Source organism: Artibeus jamaicensis, unplaced genomic scaffold, assembly GCF_021234435.1.
Source record: "Artibeus jamaicensis isolate MK-2021 breed Jamaican fruit bat unplaced genomic scaffold, CSHL_Jam_final scaffold_916, whole genome shotgun sequence".
NCBI lineage: Eukaryota > Metazoa > Chordata > Mammalia > Chiroptera > Phyllostomidae > Artibeus > Artibeus jamaicensis.
In genome coordinates, this window is record NW_026522059.1 from 53,469,354 (window position 1) to 53,487,656 (window position 18,303).

The 18,303-nt window shown below is 36.8% G+C and overlaps 1 protein-coding gene across 3 annotated transcripts in view; it reads right to left on the minus strand.

Moving 5' to 3' along the window:
* The window catches only part of ATP6V1H (ATPase H+ transporting V1 subunit H), a 138,412-nt gene that overhangs the window by 16,906 nt on the left and 103,203 nt on the right, over nt 1–18,303 (minus strand). For all 3 annotated transcript variants that reach the window (XM_053661018.1, XM_053661017.1, XM_053661016.1), the window contains one exon: nt 9,734–9,847. In XM_053661018.1, the coding sequence (XP_053516993.1) occupies nt 9,734–9,847 (114 nt within the window). The remainder of the gene's footprint in view (nt 1–9,733; nt 9,848–18,303) is intronic.

Consider the following 18,303-nt stretch of genomic DNA (forward strand, 5'->3'; position numbering starts at 1 on the left):
ACATTCATAATAATACGCAAAATATATCTTAGAAAAGGAAGTAGATCTATGTATGTACACATACATATATACTCGATTTTCTTATGTAGGCAGAACAAAGTTAGACAAATGGAGTTTCAAAATTATGCTAGTTACTATACTAACATAACTAACATACTAACCATGAACAAATAATTGCCTTACCAAATAAGACATCTCATTCACTTATACGTCTAGTAACTGTAGAAAATGAACATATGAAGTAAACTGAATGCCTCATGATCAACTTTCTTAAAATTGTCTTAATGCTGGAGAACACTCACTCATGGTGTACCAAATAAAACCTCTAGTACTAACTTTTGATGAAAAGCACGGTTAGGAGATATTTTTCCTATGACTTTATAACATCTATCATTAAAACACTCTAGATCAAAGATGTAATGTCATTTCCACAAAATCATAACTGAGATAGAAAGCTGATATTGGGTCGTATTTCTATCAAGATCACTACCTGAACCGAAACTTATAAAATACTAATTAGGTGCAAGAAGAAAAGAAAAAATAGAAAGAAGATAAAATTCTTGTGGCTTGGGAGAGCTAAGCTCTGGAATACAAAGTCCACGGCCATTCTCTCCTCCTCTTCCAGTCTCCCAACACAAGGCAGACCAAAGTATGTTTGCTATAGACAGGGAACTGTGAATATGAGCTATGTTCTTTTATAGCATCACATCATTGTACCATGGTTATGTAAGTAAGAACTCTTTACTGTTCTTAGAACATATGTGCTGAAGTATTTAGGGTTGAAGAGCTCTAAGGTCTGCCACTTAGCCTCAATAGTTCAGAGAGAGAGGCTGAGAAAAAGAAAACAAATGAGGATCTCTAGCCAAGATGGGGGCATAGGTGGAAACACTGTGCCTCCTCACACAACCAAGTTTAAAGACGACAAAGTTTTAGTAACAAAAATGCAACCAAAACACAGAAAACTGAACTGTTTAGAAGTCTGACAACAATGAACCACTCAGCCAGACCAGTAGGAGGGGCAGAGTCAGTGGCTGTCAGAGCAGGGTCATACAGGAAAAAGTATCCAGGCAGACCCAGGTGCCCAGGCGGCGGTTGGCAGATCCCAGGTGTGGGGTGGCAACAGGTGGACCCAGTGGGGGTGTAAGGCAGCTGGCTGACCTTGGTAACACATTTACACTCAGATAAACCAGGTGAAGTAGTGAGCAGTGAGACAGCCTGCACAGGCTAGGGCCCCAGTATGGGAATTAAAGCCTAAAAGCACCAACTGAAACAACTTTTGGGGTCGAGGTGCTGGGAGAAGCTCCCAGGCTCACAGAAATTTTGTTGGAGAGACACACAGGGTCCTAGAGGGTGCACAGGACCAAACACCCAAGAGCCAGCACCAAGGCGGCCCGGTTTGCTTGCAGGAAGCAGCAGAGGGGACCAAAATCCGAGAGAGAACATGGAACAAGCACCGCTGCCCCCCTCTGACCCCACCCCCACATACAGCATCACAGCCCAGGGACTGGGTCGCCCCACCCTGGTGAACACCTAAGGCTCTGCCCCTCATACATAACAGGTGTGAACAGACCAAAACATTATGGCTCAAGAAGGGCAGCCCAAAGCCCCACAGCAATACTTCAAGGTGACCAACAGATAGCCAACCTATCAGATGCACAGTTCAAAACACTGGTGATCAGGATGCTCACAGAACTGGTTGATTTTAGGCACAAATTAGAGAAACAAATGAAGGCTAAACTAATTGAAATGAAGGGAAATGCACAGGAAACCAATAGTGATGGAAAGGAAACTGGGACTCACATCAAGGGAGTGGACCAGAAGGAAGAAAAAAATGATCAAACAGAAAAGAATGAAGAAGCAAGAATTCAAAAAAATGAGGAGAGGCTTAGGAACCTCCAGGACATCTTTAAATGTTCCAACATCCTAATTATAGGGATACCAGAAGGGGAAGAAGAACAGCCATGAGTGGAAAGCTTATTTGAACAAATAATAAAGGAGAATTTCCCCAATCTGGCAAAGGAAATAGACTTCCAGGAAATCCAGGAAGCTGAAAGAGTCCCAAAGAAGTTGGAACCAAGAAGGAACACACCAAGGCATAATTACATTAGCCAAGATTAAAATGAAGAAGAGAATCCTAGAAGCAGCAAGACATAAGGGGACAGTCACCTACAAAGGACTCCCCATCAGACTGTCAGCTGATTTCTCCAAAGAGACCTTACAAGCAAGAAGGGGCTGGAAAGAAGTATTCCAAGTCATGAAATCCAAAGACCTACATCCAAGATTGCTCTATCCAGCAAAGCTTTCATTTAGAATGGAAGGGGAGATAAAATGCTTCTCAGATAAGATCAAATTCAAGGAGTTCATCATCACCAAGCCCTTATTATATGAAATGTTAAAGGGCCTTATCTAAGAAAAAGAAGATAAAAAATATGAACAGTGAAAGAACAGCAAATGCACAGTTATTAACAACCACACCTAAAACAAAAGCAAACTAAGAGGACAATTAGATCAGGAGCAGAACCATAGAAATGGAGATCACATGGAGGGTTAGCAGCAGGGGAGTGGGAGGAGAAGGGAGGAGAAGGTACAGAGAATAAGTACCACAGACGGTGGGGAGAAAATAGACAGGGGGGAGGGCAAGAATAGTATGGGAAATACAGAATCTAAAGAATTTGTGACACATAGACATAAACTAAAGGGGGGATGTTGGGGGAGGGGTGTGCAGGGTGGAGGGGAATGAAGGGGGGTAATGGGACAACTGTAATGGCATAATTAATAAAATATATTAAAAAGAAAAAAGAAAACAAATAGGGCAAAATGTCAAACTGCTGAATCTAGGTGAAACATACACTAATTCATTGTACTGTTCTTGCAACTCTTTATTAGTTGAAATTCTTTCCTATAAGGTTTTTTTTTTAAAAAAAAAACAACAAATCTTCCTAAGGAAACGATTTTCTTTCCACTCGTCCCCTTTCCGTTGCAAGCAGCAGGATGAAAGCTATACCTAAAGAGAGAGGTGCAGGAAACCTGAAGGATCTTGGTTGTTTTTTTTTTTCAGCAGAGCTGCTCTATCAGCTCTGTATGTATCAACACACAGTTTATATTACATGAGAAAAAGAAATCCCTTGCTTGTTTTTAAAAAAAATTTAAAAGAAACAAATTGCTATTCAGATTACTACGATTATCAGATCGTTCTGAAATCCAAGACAGTGCACATGACTTCAAAGGTGGCCTTTTAGAATTACCGTAGTTCAGCTATTCCCAGACTCCTATTTTGGTTCTGGTGACACTGCTGTGCTTTCCACATACAGCATGTTCACAGACTGCCACTGCCTGTAAGTCCTTCCTGCACTCCAACTTCATCTTCACCAACTAATTCATTCTTGATCCTTTTCAGACTTGGCCCTAGTGTCTCCTCACTAGGAAATCTTCCCTTTTGAAGCCCAGCATAGATGAGGCAGTTCCCAAGCTCCTATGACACCTATTCATACTTCTGTCATAGCCCTCATAGCCATACACTGAACCTGTGTGCTGTGCCTTTATTTTCCATTTCATCTCTATTTTAGCACATAGTGAAGTATCTAATAAATATCTCTGTCCATGCCTGAATTAGAGACAAGGGTTGCTAATAACACAGATAAAACCCTCAACTGGGAAAGTAACTAGATACAACACACTAATATGTTTTTTCATGACATTTCTGGGCTGTTTAAGCAGGCTAGGAAAACTCATCTAAGAGACTATCCCCATTTCAAGCATCTACAAATACTTAATTCGTAAGGAAAGTGAGGCAAGAATCTTCTGAAGGTATGATAAATACAAGGAAATGTTCTCGAGTTTTGACAGTGTGTAGGTGTAAAAAATATGATATTTTAGGAAAACTTCTGGCCCTCGTATTAACACTGTGGTACCTTTTCACAGAATTCATATTTTTAAAATATAAGTCAGAGCTGGCAATCAATTTCATTTAATTTATGTGAGGGGTTTAAATTTAGGGTAGGTACCTACTGTACCACTATATATTTCTTTTAAAATATAAATTCAATTAAAATTCAATTAAAGGATATTTATATCAAAAGCTGTCTTTCTTAAGAAGGCTTATCACTTCAAGTTGTCAGTGGGGACAAAAACTTGTCAGTTCATTTCTGTTACCCATGAGATGTTTCCCCCTGACAAGATGTAACATCTGGGTGACATACATAAAAGGAAACTAAGAAAAACAGTTTAAAAAAAAAACCTCTTAGACTAGTAAATATAAAGTTTGCTCAATCTTTATTTAATTGTTAGCATACTCTATTCTATTTAGGTTAATTTGATTCTTTAAAGCACACACACACACACACACACACACACACACACACACAGCCTGTGAAATGACAAAATGTAAAAGAAAAAAGAAAAAGAAAGAAAAAGAAAGCATTTTCTTTTCTGACCAGCAAAAGAAGGAAAAAAAAGCATTTAAAAGCTAAGCAAGTTGGTTCATTTTTCTCTGCCTCTCCTTACTAGACATAACTTTTCTTTTGTCTATGCTTAACCAGTCCTTCAGAAACCAATTCAGGTACGTGTACATCTAAGAAATTAATCTTAATCAAACAAAATCACATGAACTTGACCCACAGATACTTACTTATACTTTAGTCACATACACCTATGTATGAAATCTGAATTTGATTTATTTAAATGTAAAGTATGTAGACTCTATAATCCATCAGTAGTTTTATTTTCTTTACTGTAGAAATGCTTATTATCCACCTCCTCCAAATGTTCATTCAGACTGGTACTCTACAATAATCTAAGATTTATGTTATGCTGGTATTTCTTAATTTTAATTAAGTGATACATAATGTCCAGAAAAATAAGAAGTTAGTTCAGCCTCAAAATATCTCTAACTAACAAAGTAGAAGCAACTTTAGACTGGAAGACCCAAAGTGGCTCAAGTGATACGGAGACAACAGCTATAAAAAATTCCTTTTTACTTGAAATTGGCTTTAATATCTATATTTTTAAATCAAGTAATATTTGTTTTTTTAAATACCCAAGACATATGGCCTTAAAGATGTTTTCAAAGGTTCCACCATTAAAAATGTGATAAGGATAACATGGAAAATTCCAGGCACCCAAAGAGGGAAAACGATTTTCTAAATTAATTGTGGAAATGTTATATGTTCATAAAAAATCATACGAAGTGTTTTAGTAACATGAGTATTAGCAATAAAAAGTTAAAACTTACATTAGGGCTTTTTCTTCAATTTAGTTCATAAGTAACTATTTTAGTCACTGTATTTATGGCTGTGTACTAATAGAATAACTAAAATAACCTCAGACAACAAAGCAGCATCGCCTGTACCATTGCTTGGTGAGTTCTTCTTTATTCCACTATTTCCCTGCACATAAAATATCGAGAAAGGGTATTACTCTTCGAACTTATTTTTCTGCTTGAAATAAGGGTGAAAAAGCCCAGTAACAAATAAAAAATTCTATAGGAGATCCACTACCTACAAAATTCAGTGTTTCTTTCCTGAAGTCTTGAGCTGTCCATACGCATATATTGTTGCTTCTGAATTACAAGCTGATTACATTTTAAATCATTCTGTAGGAGAAAAATGATGACATTTTATGATGTTAAATTAGAAAGTATAAACTGAGAGTACATATAAAAGTTCTCTAGAGTAAGTTGTCGTTTTTTATATATTCTGCCTAATTCATGAATATAAAAACCCAGCGCTGCTCAAAAGAACAAGGGCATGCCAGGAACGCACAGTGGGTACGGGAAGATCAGAGAGCGTGAGTGTCATTCAGGAGGACTGTGAGTAGACATGACTGGCTCCAGGCCCCCTGAACTAAGGAACTAAGGAGGCACCTGTGTGTGCCAACCATCCCCTAGCAACTCTATTCTGACTCATAACCTCCACCAAATCAGTGAGGGTTATTTGTAATCCATTTTCCAAGGCAAATACAGATGTCAAGTAGAAGGGGAGAAACACTGGCTACTCTATGAAGACCTGTAACTTATGGTAGTAATTTTTAAATTAATCATAAACTTGAAAAATTATTTCCACATGATATAACTCTGTACTACATGTTATGTAAACCAGAAATAAATACAACTCTACATTATCAAGAAGTGTTATATTTAAGTACTTAGAACAAAATAAAAAATCAGTATCAAAAGACAGCCCAATTCTATTATTTTAAAAGTATCCAGTTTATGCTTAAAATGTAATTCTACCCTTACAGTTAAAACAAAACAAAAAAATTGGAAGTAAATATTTTACTGTAGGAAAGTAAAAATATTTATTTATATCCAAAATTATACTTTATTCTAACAAATATAGATAGATTAGGATTAATGTAATATCAAATATCCAAAAATCATTTATGATAGAAAAGTAAGAGCAAATCAAGAGTGTAAACAGTGTCCTAGGAATCTTTTCAGCTCAGCTGAGGAACAAAACAATGACTATAGATAACTAGCAAAAGAGCCATGAAAAGTTGCTGTTGCCAATGCCATTCTGACAGGGTTTTTATTTTGCCTTCATCCATGATTATATTTTAACTGTTTTCTATAAAATATATCCCATATAAAAATTCATTTTCATTAAATCAAAGCAAACAAATGCTAAGAGGACACAAAGTCAACCATGTTTTCATGTTTTTATTTGGCGTACAATATCTTAGAGAACCAATACCATATTTTAGGTAATAAAAGCCTCCATTTTTAGGTAAGGAAAAAAGCAGTCTTTACCATGATTTAATAAGGACAACTTGGTTACCTACATAAACATTTTGATTCAAAAACTTTTTACATTTGGGGATAATGCTGCTAAAGATTTACTTTCCAAATAGTACTATATTTGGTTTCATATCTATTGAAGAGAAAATAAATTGCTATTACTTGACCAACTTTCATTCTCTGGCACAAAGAGCCAAAGAATGTTACATACGTCACAACAAAATCTACAAGTCACATGTGAATTCTAATCTTTCTTTAAATGAGATTTCCTTGCCCTGGCTGGTGTGGCTCAGTGGATTGAGTGCCGGCCTGCAAACCAAAGGGTTGCTGGTTTGATTCCCAGTCAGGGCACATGTCTGGGTTGCAGGCCAGGTCCCCAGTGGGGGGCATGCAAGAGGCAACCACACATTGATGTTTCTCTCCTTCTCTCCCTTCCTCTCTGTCTAAAAATAAATAAATAAAAACCTTTAAAAAATTCCTTTACAAAGAAGAATAGGAAAATACTGATATTACTAGCTTGTCCATTAAAAGGGGTTTATTATAGTTAAAACATTAAAAAAATAGCTTGGCACGTAATTAGTAGGAAGGGATATTCTCTCACCAGCTAGTCAATGATAAAGAGTGAATAGACCAGTTTCTGGCTATATAGATGGCCACTTTTCCTTTTGTACATGTACATCAAAAAAATACTGTGAGACTAAATCAAGTTCCTAAATTCAAGGCAAAAAATCAAATTTTGAATGTTTTAACTTCAATGTATAATTATATAAAAACATTAAAATTATCAATCAAAAAATTTCCTCACTAGCAAAGAGAAAAGGTCAACATCCTATTTCATAACTATCTCTTCTTTCACATCAGAAATATATATTTTATAAAAATAGCCAAACCCAATAATAAAATCTTTAAGAGAAAGACTATTAAAATAAAATTGTTTCTTTTAATTAACAAAACAAGGATTATACTTCATCAACCCTAATTTTAACAATAAGGGAAAAAATTGTTTCATAAAAACTTTAGAAAAACATCTGGCAAAATAAGTTCACTGGCTGCAACGGCCTCATAGTCTATCAAATGCCAATATTTTAAAAACTAATTTCATAAAAGAGACATAAACCAAGAAAGAAAAAAATACTAAATAATTCATTTATATTGGAAAATGTGGCTCAGGTTGAAGTGACAAAAGGGGGTAAATGCAGTGAAGTATTCCATATTTTACTGAAAGACTTTAATTTTTTTCTTCCTACTAAACAGATAAACTATTTTGAGTGCTCTCTGCTTTGATCCCATTCTTCCTGCCCAAAGTAAAAATGTTTTCAGCCCATCAAATGCTGTCACTTACTCTGAAATTTATCCCAAGTCCACCCATTTCTTGTTACCTTAACTTTTATAGTAGTAGTTCAAGCTACTAACCATCTCTATTCTAGACCACAATGAAACCCTACTCAAATGGTATTCTTGCTTCACACTTACCCCTGTACAATCCATTCTCCACAGAGCAGCCTAAGAAATCTTTTTAAAATGTATCTTGTCAAATCTTGTCACTGCCCTGTTAAAAGTCTCCCAATGGCTCTCAACTCATTGTATAAAAGTCATATGACAGCCTATAAAACCCTCTACAACTGGATCTCTGCCAGCCTCTCCTTGCCCACTTGTTTTCATGCTGGCCTCATTCTGTCCTTCAAATTCGAGTTTCTCACCCTTGGCACTACTGACACAAAGAAATGACACAAGACAGTTCTTTGCTGTGGGGACTGTCTGTAGGATGTTTAGCAACATCACTGGCCTCTACATACTCGGTGCCTGTAACATCACCCCCAAGTTTCCACATAAAAATATGTCTGCAGATATTGCTTCTAAAGAAGCCAAAGCTCATTCCTGCTTCATGGTCTTTTACCCTCTCATTCCCTCTATCTGAAATAATTACCCCCAATACAGGAGTTGTATGATTGGTTCCTTATCATTTTTATCTCAGCTTAGCTGCTTTGGCCTATTCCGAGAGGCCGTGTCTAATCATCCTAAGTATAGTTACATCCACTTCTGTTACAGCTATAGCCCAGCTCTTAATATAACAGAGTATAAAGTGCTCAAAAATAATTTGAAAGAATACAAAAATGTCATTATTTATGAAAAACACTAAAGTGGCAAAATCATAATATTTCATACAATATCACAGCCACACTTGGATAGTGTCCTTCCTATACAGTATTTGATGCATCTTTCAAATGTACGCATTCTGATGCATCATTAATTCTTTCTGGTAGTATTATGGTCAGTTATAGGGAATGTATATTTGTCCACTGTGTATTAACAAAAGCAGTCCAACACCAAAGCTTGCTTCTATGGGGTGGGGGCAGAAAGGCATTTGAACATTTTAGAAGAACATCCAACTTACAGCTAAAAATAGACACCAGAAAGGGAATCCTGCCATCATGTACTCAAATGGCCCACCATTATATCAGAGCAGTCACTCTTTATCTTGTTGTAAGTGGGCATACAAAGGTCAATAATTTTGTTTTAAAAAAGACAGAACAATATAACCAGTTGTTTAAAAAGCTATAATGAACTAAACATGAGAGTTAAATCTTAGTAAATCAATCACTTTGTGTTTTCATGTGAACTGGTAAAATCCAGTTAGGTGAACCATATGTTAAATAGGTAAACCTTGCAAAATCTTAGTCCCTAATCAGTTAAGCCCAACCGGATTTCATTAACTGCAAAAAAAGACTGATTCACTTATGTCACAAGGGTTCTTTTAGTTACTTCTAGAGTTGTGTTTGATATAAGTACTTTGAATATACATATATTTCTTCAGAACATTAATACAACTTTTTGAATTATCATGTCATTGCTCTGAATTGCTAAAATGTATTTCTAAATATTTAAAGTCTATCACTGATTTCAAAAATTATCATTCAAAAGAGCATGTACATTAGAACTTTTGGATAAAGGTGATCTCACAGATCAGTTCGTAAGTGGGAGGAAAAAGCCAGCACATACCAGTTGTGCACCATGAGTTTCTGCACAGCCAGAAGAGCGTTGTAGCGAACCTGCTGGTCTTCGTGGTGCATATGGTTCATCACCAGTTGCTTCCCACCAAGCTGTTCAATAACCCTGCAGAACAGAAGCCACTTTGTGAAGATACTGCAATCACTTTCAAACTCATGCTGTCAGTCAGCAGAAAGCCCAAATCCCAAAGTGCCAAGGGATTTTAAAAAGTTACAACACAGCTAAGTAAACTAACACGTCTTTTTTATATCATTTTCTCCAAATCACAGATTAGAAGTATTCAAATATTTCCTCTCTTGGATATGTAATGATTAATCTAATTGCTATTCTCATTTCCTAATTCAGGCAAATATCATCTATCTAGGTATCTCATGCAGTATTCTAGATTATAGTTTTCTAGGTTGTTGAGCATTAACTTCTGTAGTGCCAGTATTTCTGCCTTGCTTAAAATCAGATACTGAACATCACCTAATATCCATAGTAAGTCCACCACTTGCCATGCTGTAAGACAGATGTGGGCTCCGGTGAAGATAGCAAGGAACACAGGGTTAAAAAGCACCCAGTAGAAGCCATGTTAATTTCCTGAAAAAGACTACTGATTTTCAAGATATCTGCTCTTTCTCGGACTTCCTCCAAGATGGAGGTGTAGGTGGAAACAGTGTACCTTCTCACACAACCAAATTTAAAGACAACAAAGTTTTAGTAAAAAAAGGCACAACCAAAACACAGATGACTAAATTATACTCAAGTCTGACAACAACGAGCCCTTCAGTCAGACTGGTAAGAGGGATGGAGCCAGCGGCTGGCGAAAAAGGGTTGTGCAGGAAAACTCGGACAGACCAACCCAGGCATGTGGTTGGCAGTTGGTGAATACCCAGGTGTGGGGTTTGTGACAGGCGGAACCAGTGACGGTGCGGGGTGGCAGGCTGACTGGGATCACACATTTGGGCGCAGATAAACCAGCGAAGGAGCGAGCATTGAGACAGACCACGCATGCCCCAGTGGCAAGAAGCAGCAGAGGGGATCACTATTGCCCCACTCTGACCCTGCCCCCACATACAGTGTCACAACCCAGCAAACTGTGCGGCCCCGCCCTGGTGAACACCTAAGGCTCCGCTCCTCGTACATAACATGCACAAACAGACCAAACATGGCTCAAGAAGATCTCAAACCCCCGGAGCCAATAACTCTAAGCAACCAAGAAATAGCCAAACTTTCAGACGCACAGTTCAAAACACTGGTGATCAGGATGCTCACAGAACTGGTTGATTTTAGGCACAAATTAGAGAAACAAATGAAGGCTAAACTAATTGAAAAGAAGGGAAATGCACAGGAAACCAATAGTGATGCAAAGGAAATTGGGACTCAAATCAAGGGAGTGGACCAGAAGGAAGAAAAAAATGACTAAACAGAAAAGAATGAAGAAGCAAGAATTCAAAAAATTGAGGAGAGGCTTAGGAACCTCTAGAACATCTTTGAATGCTCCAACATCCGAATTATAGGGGTACCAGAAGGGGAAGAGGAACAGCCATGAGTGGAAAGCTTATTTGAACAAATAATAAAGGAGAATTTCCCCAATCTGGCAAAGGAAATAGACTTCCAGGATATCCAGGAAGCTCAGAGAGTCCCAAAGAAGTTGGAACCAAGAAGGAACACACCAAGGCACATCATCATTACATTAACCAAGATTAAAATGAAGAAGAGAATCCTAGAAGCAGCAAGAGATAAGGGGACAGTCACCTACAAAGGACTCCCCATCAGACTGTCAGCTGATTTCTTAAGAGAGACCTCACAGGCAAGAAAGGGCTGAAAAAAAGTATGCCAAGCCATGAAATCCAAAGACCTACATCCAAGATTGCTCTATCTAGCAAAGCTTTCATTTAGAATGGAAGGGCAGATAAAGTGCTTCTCAGGTAAGATCAAATTCAAGGAGTTCATCATCACCAAGCCCTTATTATATGAAATGTTAAAGGGACTTATCTAAGAAAAAGAAGATAAAAAATATGAACAGTGAAAGGACAGCAAACTCACAGTTATTAACAACCACACCTAAAACAAAAGCAAACTAAGGACAGCTAGATCAGGAGTGGAACCACAGAAATGGAGATCACATGGAGAGTTAGCAACAGGGGATTGGGAGGAGGAGAAGGTACAAAAAATAAGTAGCATAGATGGTAGGTAGAAAATAGATAGGGGGAAGGCAAGAATAGTATGGGAAATATAGAATCTAAAGAACTTGAGACATGTGGTCATAAACTAAGGGGGGAATGGTGGGGGAGGGGGTTCAGGGTGGAGGGGAATGAAAGGGGGAAATAGAACAACTGTAATGGCATAATCAATAAAGTTAAAAAAAGATATCTGCTCTTTCTACTAAAGATGAAATACACCTCCTGAGCTGACCTCCCAGGCAGTAAAACAGAGGAGAAAATTCCTCTTGTCAAAACCACCAAGATGACTGATAACTACATTGCTTTCTATCACTGCACCCCCTAACACCCTGAAAAATCCAGTTATCAAACATGCAAAAGTAAAGTGAAAACGGTTATTTGCTTCAGGAATGGAAAGAAGTTATCTGTTCCTTTGCAAGCATGTGGTTGTGGACAGAGCTGTAGAGTCTCTTAACTCCAGCACAACAGTGTGGATTCTCCAGTCTCCACTGCCTAGTGGGAGATATAACTATTACATAGTCAGCAACAAGTGCCATCTTAATGCAACAGGGGTTTGGTTGTTTAAGACAACCTCACAGATGGGTGGATGGGGATCGGGGTGAGAGAGGGGCTTTTATCTTTATACCTTTTTACACTTTATTTTTAAAGCATTTTTTAAAAAACAAATTATTGAATTGAGAAAAAGTACAGTATAATTATTATCAAACATTAATTGCTTTTTATGTGCCGAGTACTGTGATTTTAAAACATTACTTTTATCAGCTCTGCTCTTATCAGTTAAGTTACATTAGGGAAGTCATTAAATCGTGTAAACTTCTTCCTGCCATAACAAGGGTACCTCATTTACGGTGCTGCTGTAAAGACTAAATGACATAAAACCCACATCTCCTCTGCTATGATGCTGATGAGGAGATAGATGCAGAGGCTGCTTCCCTTTAGTCCAAAGAGATCTTTCCAAAAATCTGAATTATCACCTATCCTGCTTAACACAGTGGCTAACAAAGCCTGCACAGTCTAGTCTGACACGGAGCCCCTCTCCTGCTTCACAGAGCACAGGCACACACCCATACTCTCGCACTCTGACTCCACTTGCCTCCTTTCAGGTCCTCCAGCCACAGGGTCTTGGGTCATGCTGTTTTCTCCTCCAGAAGCTTCCCCTCTACTCTTCATGTAGATAATTTCTATTCATCTTTCAGATCTTGATTTAATTGTCACTTCCTCAGGAGAGCCTTCTCTCCACCCTTATTACATTCACCCCCTAATATGCCCTTTTCCTGGTACTATGCCTCTCTCCCTCATTGTATTCATCAGAATATCAATTTTTACCTGAATAATTATTTTAAAGGAATTAAGTTTGCCTCCCCCATTATATAAGATCCATGAAGGTCAAAACTCTTCACTGATTTTGTTTACCTATGTTCCCAGGGCTGACAACAGAAGGCACTCAGCAAATACTGATGAATTATATTATTATATGAATATGTACGATATTAATACAAATTAATATATTTTATTGTCCAGTGTCAAAATATCATTGTTAAAGGATAAGTAAGTCTTCAAAATATATAGATCTTTGCAGCAATACTGCCTGAGAATAATCCTCCTTTAATGGATATAGTATACTAAAATCCCAAACAATATTAGCAAACACTCACTTACTATCTGCCAGGTACTTATCTTAGTATTTTCCATTATTAACTTTTTAAAGAGTTGTGAGTTGCCTAGAATGTCCATGGACAGAAATAATAAAGAATAGAGATTAAAGTAAAAGTAAACGAATCAGGAGAAACAACTCAGGAAAAAGAAAGTCACATGTGCTTAGCATCGTCCATTGCAACACTAGGAAATATTGATCTGCACAAGCTGATGAACTATCCAACTAAACATGAGTTTACTCTTTGTAATCACATTAACTTTCTGAACTGTTGAAACTGGTATGTACACATTTACATAAGATAATAATATGAAACTCCTGCATCAGTTTCAACTGAGATGCCCAATTAACAGGTACCAGACATTAAAGTTAATCTGTGCAACAGATTCAGAATTCAGAACATATGCAGAATTTACAAAGAACTCTAAAAATGTCTAATCCCCTTAAATAATTTTATTGAAAATATTAAAGGATCCAGGGAGGAGAAGGATGATTTGTGATGTTCTGTAGAGGGCACCAGTCCACACTGCAGGTCCCCGAGAAGAAAACCGTGGTGATGGTTTCTAACACCAAGCCAAAGGAACCACATGCAGAGATGGGTGTGTATTCCATGAAGCTGGGAGAACAGTGGTCTGTGCCTGAGAGTGGCACAAGCCTGAGAGGTAACAGCAACCAATAGCAGCAAGGTAGAGAGGGGTGTGTTAAGATTAGCCTGCATATCCAGAGCCTGGGGCAAAGGAGTTTGGGTGTCACCAGAAACCAGATGAAACACAACAAATGGCTTATGCCAATCTATAGATGCTGCAGTGGGATGGTTTAGGAAAGGTGCCTCCAACGAACCCTAAAACGTGCTCCCAGAGGAAATATCAGCTTAAGACATCTACCAAGGTGAGAGCACATAAAGCCATCAACAGTGAGTAAGAAACACCCTCCTTCTCCATTTACCAGCCTCAGGGAGACAGGCAACAGTAGGTAAGCTCAGGGAAGGTGAGCTACAAAGAGACAGGATCGACAGCCCTCCCCTGCTGAGAGCATCAAGGAGAGAAATCCTACTTGTGAGTAAGTAATGAAAAGGGCTACTAAACTCTTGGCCTAAACTCTTTCTATGATTTAAAATGAGTTACCTAGGGTGAGGAAAGAAAAGTTATGAGGCCAGCTACGATTTCATATACAGGCATGGAAATATCACCACTGGATAAATTTTAAAGGAAATTTGAGGGACAAACAAAGTCATTCTTATTTCACCACAAACTGCTGATTCAACTGACCAATCTAGTGTGCATGTGCATCATCTACTTTGAGGGGGGGTTGGCAGGACTGGCTTCTTAACCCCCCTCTTTAGCATAACAACCCGTGTCCCTGTGCCTGCTTACTCCTCTCGGGTGGACCTCTGTGATTGGCGAGTTTGGAAGCAGGAATCCAGAGGCACAAATCTACCCCCTCCTTTATCTTCCACTCAGTCCAGTGTTACCTGGGACTAATGGGTTAGTGCAATTCTGAGTTCAGTATCAGGAAGACCATCTGTGTATTGTACCTACGATTACACCACATTTTTCAATATTGGCTTTATCAATAATTGGCTTCCATCTATTATCTCCTCTGTTGTGTCTCTCAAATAATTCAGAATGTAGGCAGGCAGGAGGGGGATTACCAGTATTTAGTGGGCCCCTTCTGGGCAGCTCCAACACAGGGAATACAGTTGATCCTCATTACACACAGTAGTTATATTTTATAGGTACCACTAACAATGACTTAGTAAATATTGAAAATCCTAAGGAAAATCCAAGATTAGGTTCCTACAGGTAGGTATCTGTTCATAACGTTGTAATTAACCGATCAATGCATAATCTTGTTTTATGTGTGCCTATATAAAGGTGGCTTATTTAATACATCATATCAATTCATTGACAATGACTCATAGCCAATAGCACTCTAACTCATGTGTGAAGGAAGCTTATCTAATACCCACATTTTCTCTGGAGGGCATATCAAGCTTTCTTATACTAAGGACATGAGACACACTTCAGCCCTAGGCTCAGGTAGTGAAACAGTGAAATCACCAACAAAATGCACAAAAATAAATGCAAAACACATGGCATGAAACAGCCCTTAAGGGACACCTGTTTATAGTTCAGAGCTAAAATAAGAAGGTAGAACATCACCTTGTTTATCTTCAGTTGGGAATGTTTGTCAGGTGACTCAAATTTCACTTTGTTATGTGTCCACAAATGACTGTGAAAGCATCAGTATTGATTTGTGGATTAGAAAAAAAATTTTCTAAAAAGCACACAAATTCACAAATCTAGAATCCGTAGAAAATGAGGATCAACTGTATATTATAAATAAGTATAATCACAGAAAGGTACTATATTATGTGCAAAATACGACAAATTAAAAAACATGACAAAGAGATCACACACCATTAATGATAATGATGATAATGATTATGATGACGATACCACTTTTTCTACATGTTGGGCATGATGCTGAATGCTTCATGTTTTTTTTCCTCTCATGTAATCTTCAATAAATGTACTGCCTACCCCTCTAGAAAGTCGTGTTTTTTGACACTTTAAACCCTTGCCCCTTTTATATCTTCTCATATTAACACTAGCCAAGAAAATAAAGGAATATTGCTTTTAATAAGTTATTATATTCATGTATTACATATTTATTTTCAAGCTACATGTCACTGCCCTCTACTCCAGAGACTCCACAGTGGAGTAGATAGATAATCTCCACTCCACAGACACACACTGCTATAAAAATAAACAGACAATTCCCATCTTCCAAATTTAAGATGCAATTGAACCACCATTACTTCCAGATTATACTGATATCCAAATTCATAAGTGCTTGAAAAAACAGTGAAAAAATAATTTTTCCAGTTAGCAGATTAAGACAAGATATCATTTAAAAATACAAATATTTAAATAAATTAATTTACAACTCAACTCTAGTATTTTATTAGCTATCGCCTAACAGTGAAAACCTTGCTAAGCATACTTCAAAACAAGCTGAGTCAAGAGCATGTTAAGCTTTAAAGACTTGTAATATTATATTACATAATTAACAAGCTCAATACTTGTAATAACATCCAAAGAATGTACCAGCTGGTGAAACAAATGTAATTTTAGAGTAAACTTTAAATATCCTAAAAGGCACAGAGCTATTTTTGTTCGTTCTAAAGATCTTTTTCCCCATTAATCTGGTTCTATATGTTATAGTTACAAAAATATCCTGATAAAGATTCTATTGTTTAGCATTGTATTCATGGCTAATGAAATTATATCACTCAATAACACATCATGATTCCACAAAATATTGTTAAAATATAAGTTGCACATACAATTCCATTTATTTGAAAGCAGATACTTTCATAATATGTAGCAATATACCTTACAGTCTGTAAGTTCAATGAGCACAGACATCAAATCTATTTTCTTCCCCTTATAATTAGGAAGAAGGTCATTAACATTTTTAAAAATAAAGATAACTGAGAAGTACATTTCCCAGATTTCTAAATGCAGAAGTTCTTTCTAAGCATAAGAGTAGGTGAAGAAACCACAAACGTTTTCACTGGAATGTAAGCTTAATGGGGCAATACTCAAAGTGGTGCTTAGCACACAGCAGATGCTGAAGGAAACATAATTAACTAGTGAGGGAATGAATTTCACCATATAGTAACTAAAACTTACATAATAAAAAATTTATAAGCCTAGTAATAATGTATAAAATTTTGAAAATGTTTATCTTAAATATGGCAGCTAATATTTCTAAAAAATCATGTAAGTGATCAAAATAGAAACTAAAGTACCAGGTGCCATTCTCCTTTGTGAGAGGTTAAAGAGAAATCACAGCACTTAGTGCTTCTGAAAAAATAGTGAAAATGTTAATTCTCATTTACTGCTGGTGGGAGTTTGAACTGGTCTACATTTAACATTTTAAAAATACCAAAATACTTACATGCTTTAACTAAATTTGAGGGGACTGGCAAAAAGACAATAATAAGAATTGTTTTAAGAATTCATTCTGTTTTCATAATAACAAAAAATTGGGAACATATCAAACACCTACCAGCAACATTTGAGTACACTGGAATACATTTAGCTATAGATAACATTAAATTATATTTTTTAAAAAAATGTTTAGATGTGAAATACCCATGATAATTAAGCAAAAACAGAAAATAGGAGATATCATAGAATCACAGTTTTGGAAGAAAAATATACATATGCATCTATGAAAAAACTAAAAATGAACAGATATTTTTATCTCAGGGTTGCAGTACCACAAATGTTTTTTCTTCATTATTCTTTTCCATATTTCTCAAGTTTTCTAAAATGAACATTTGTTAGTTTTCATGAAAAATACAATTTAGAAAAAAATTGATTTGGCTGATAAAAGTTTTTATCAAAACAGTTTATTACTTTTTATTGGCATGTGCTATATTAGACTTTGTACAACGGAAAAATAGAGCTATTTACCTCATATAAAAGTCTACATTTTAAGAGAACAAACATGAGCTCTTTCTCTCAGCATTTCTTATGCCCTACTATGTGGTAAACACTATTCCTAGTCAGATATAGTTCCTCTTTTTGACAATTCACAGTCTGGTGGAGGAAAGAGAAATAACAGGTTATTATTGTACAAAATGAAAAATGCTGTATAACAAAGATATATACAAAACACTGTGGAAGCACAGATAATTGGACATAAGTGTTTTTGCTTTAATGGCA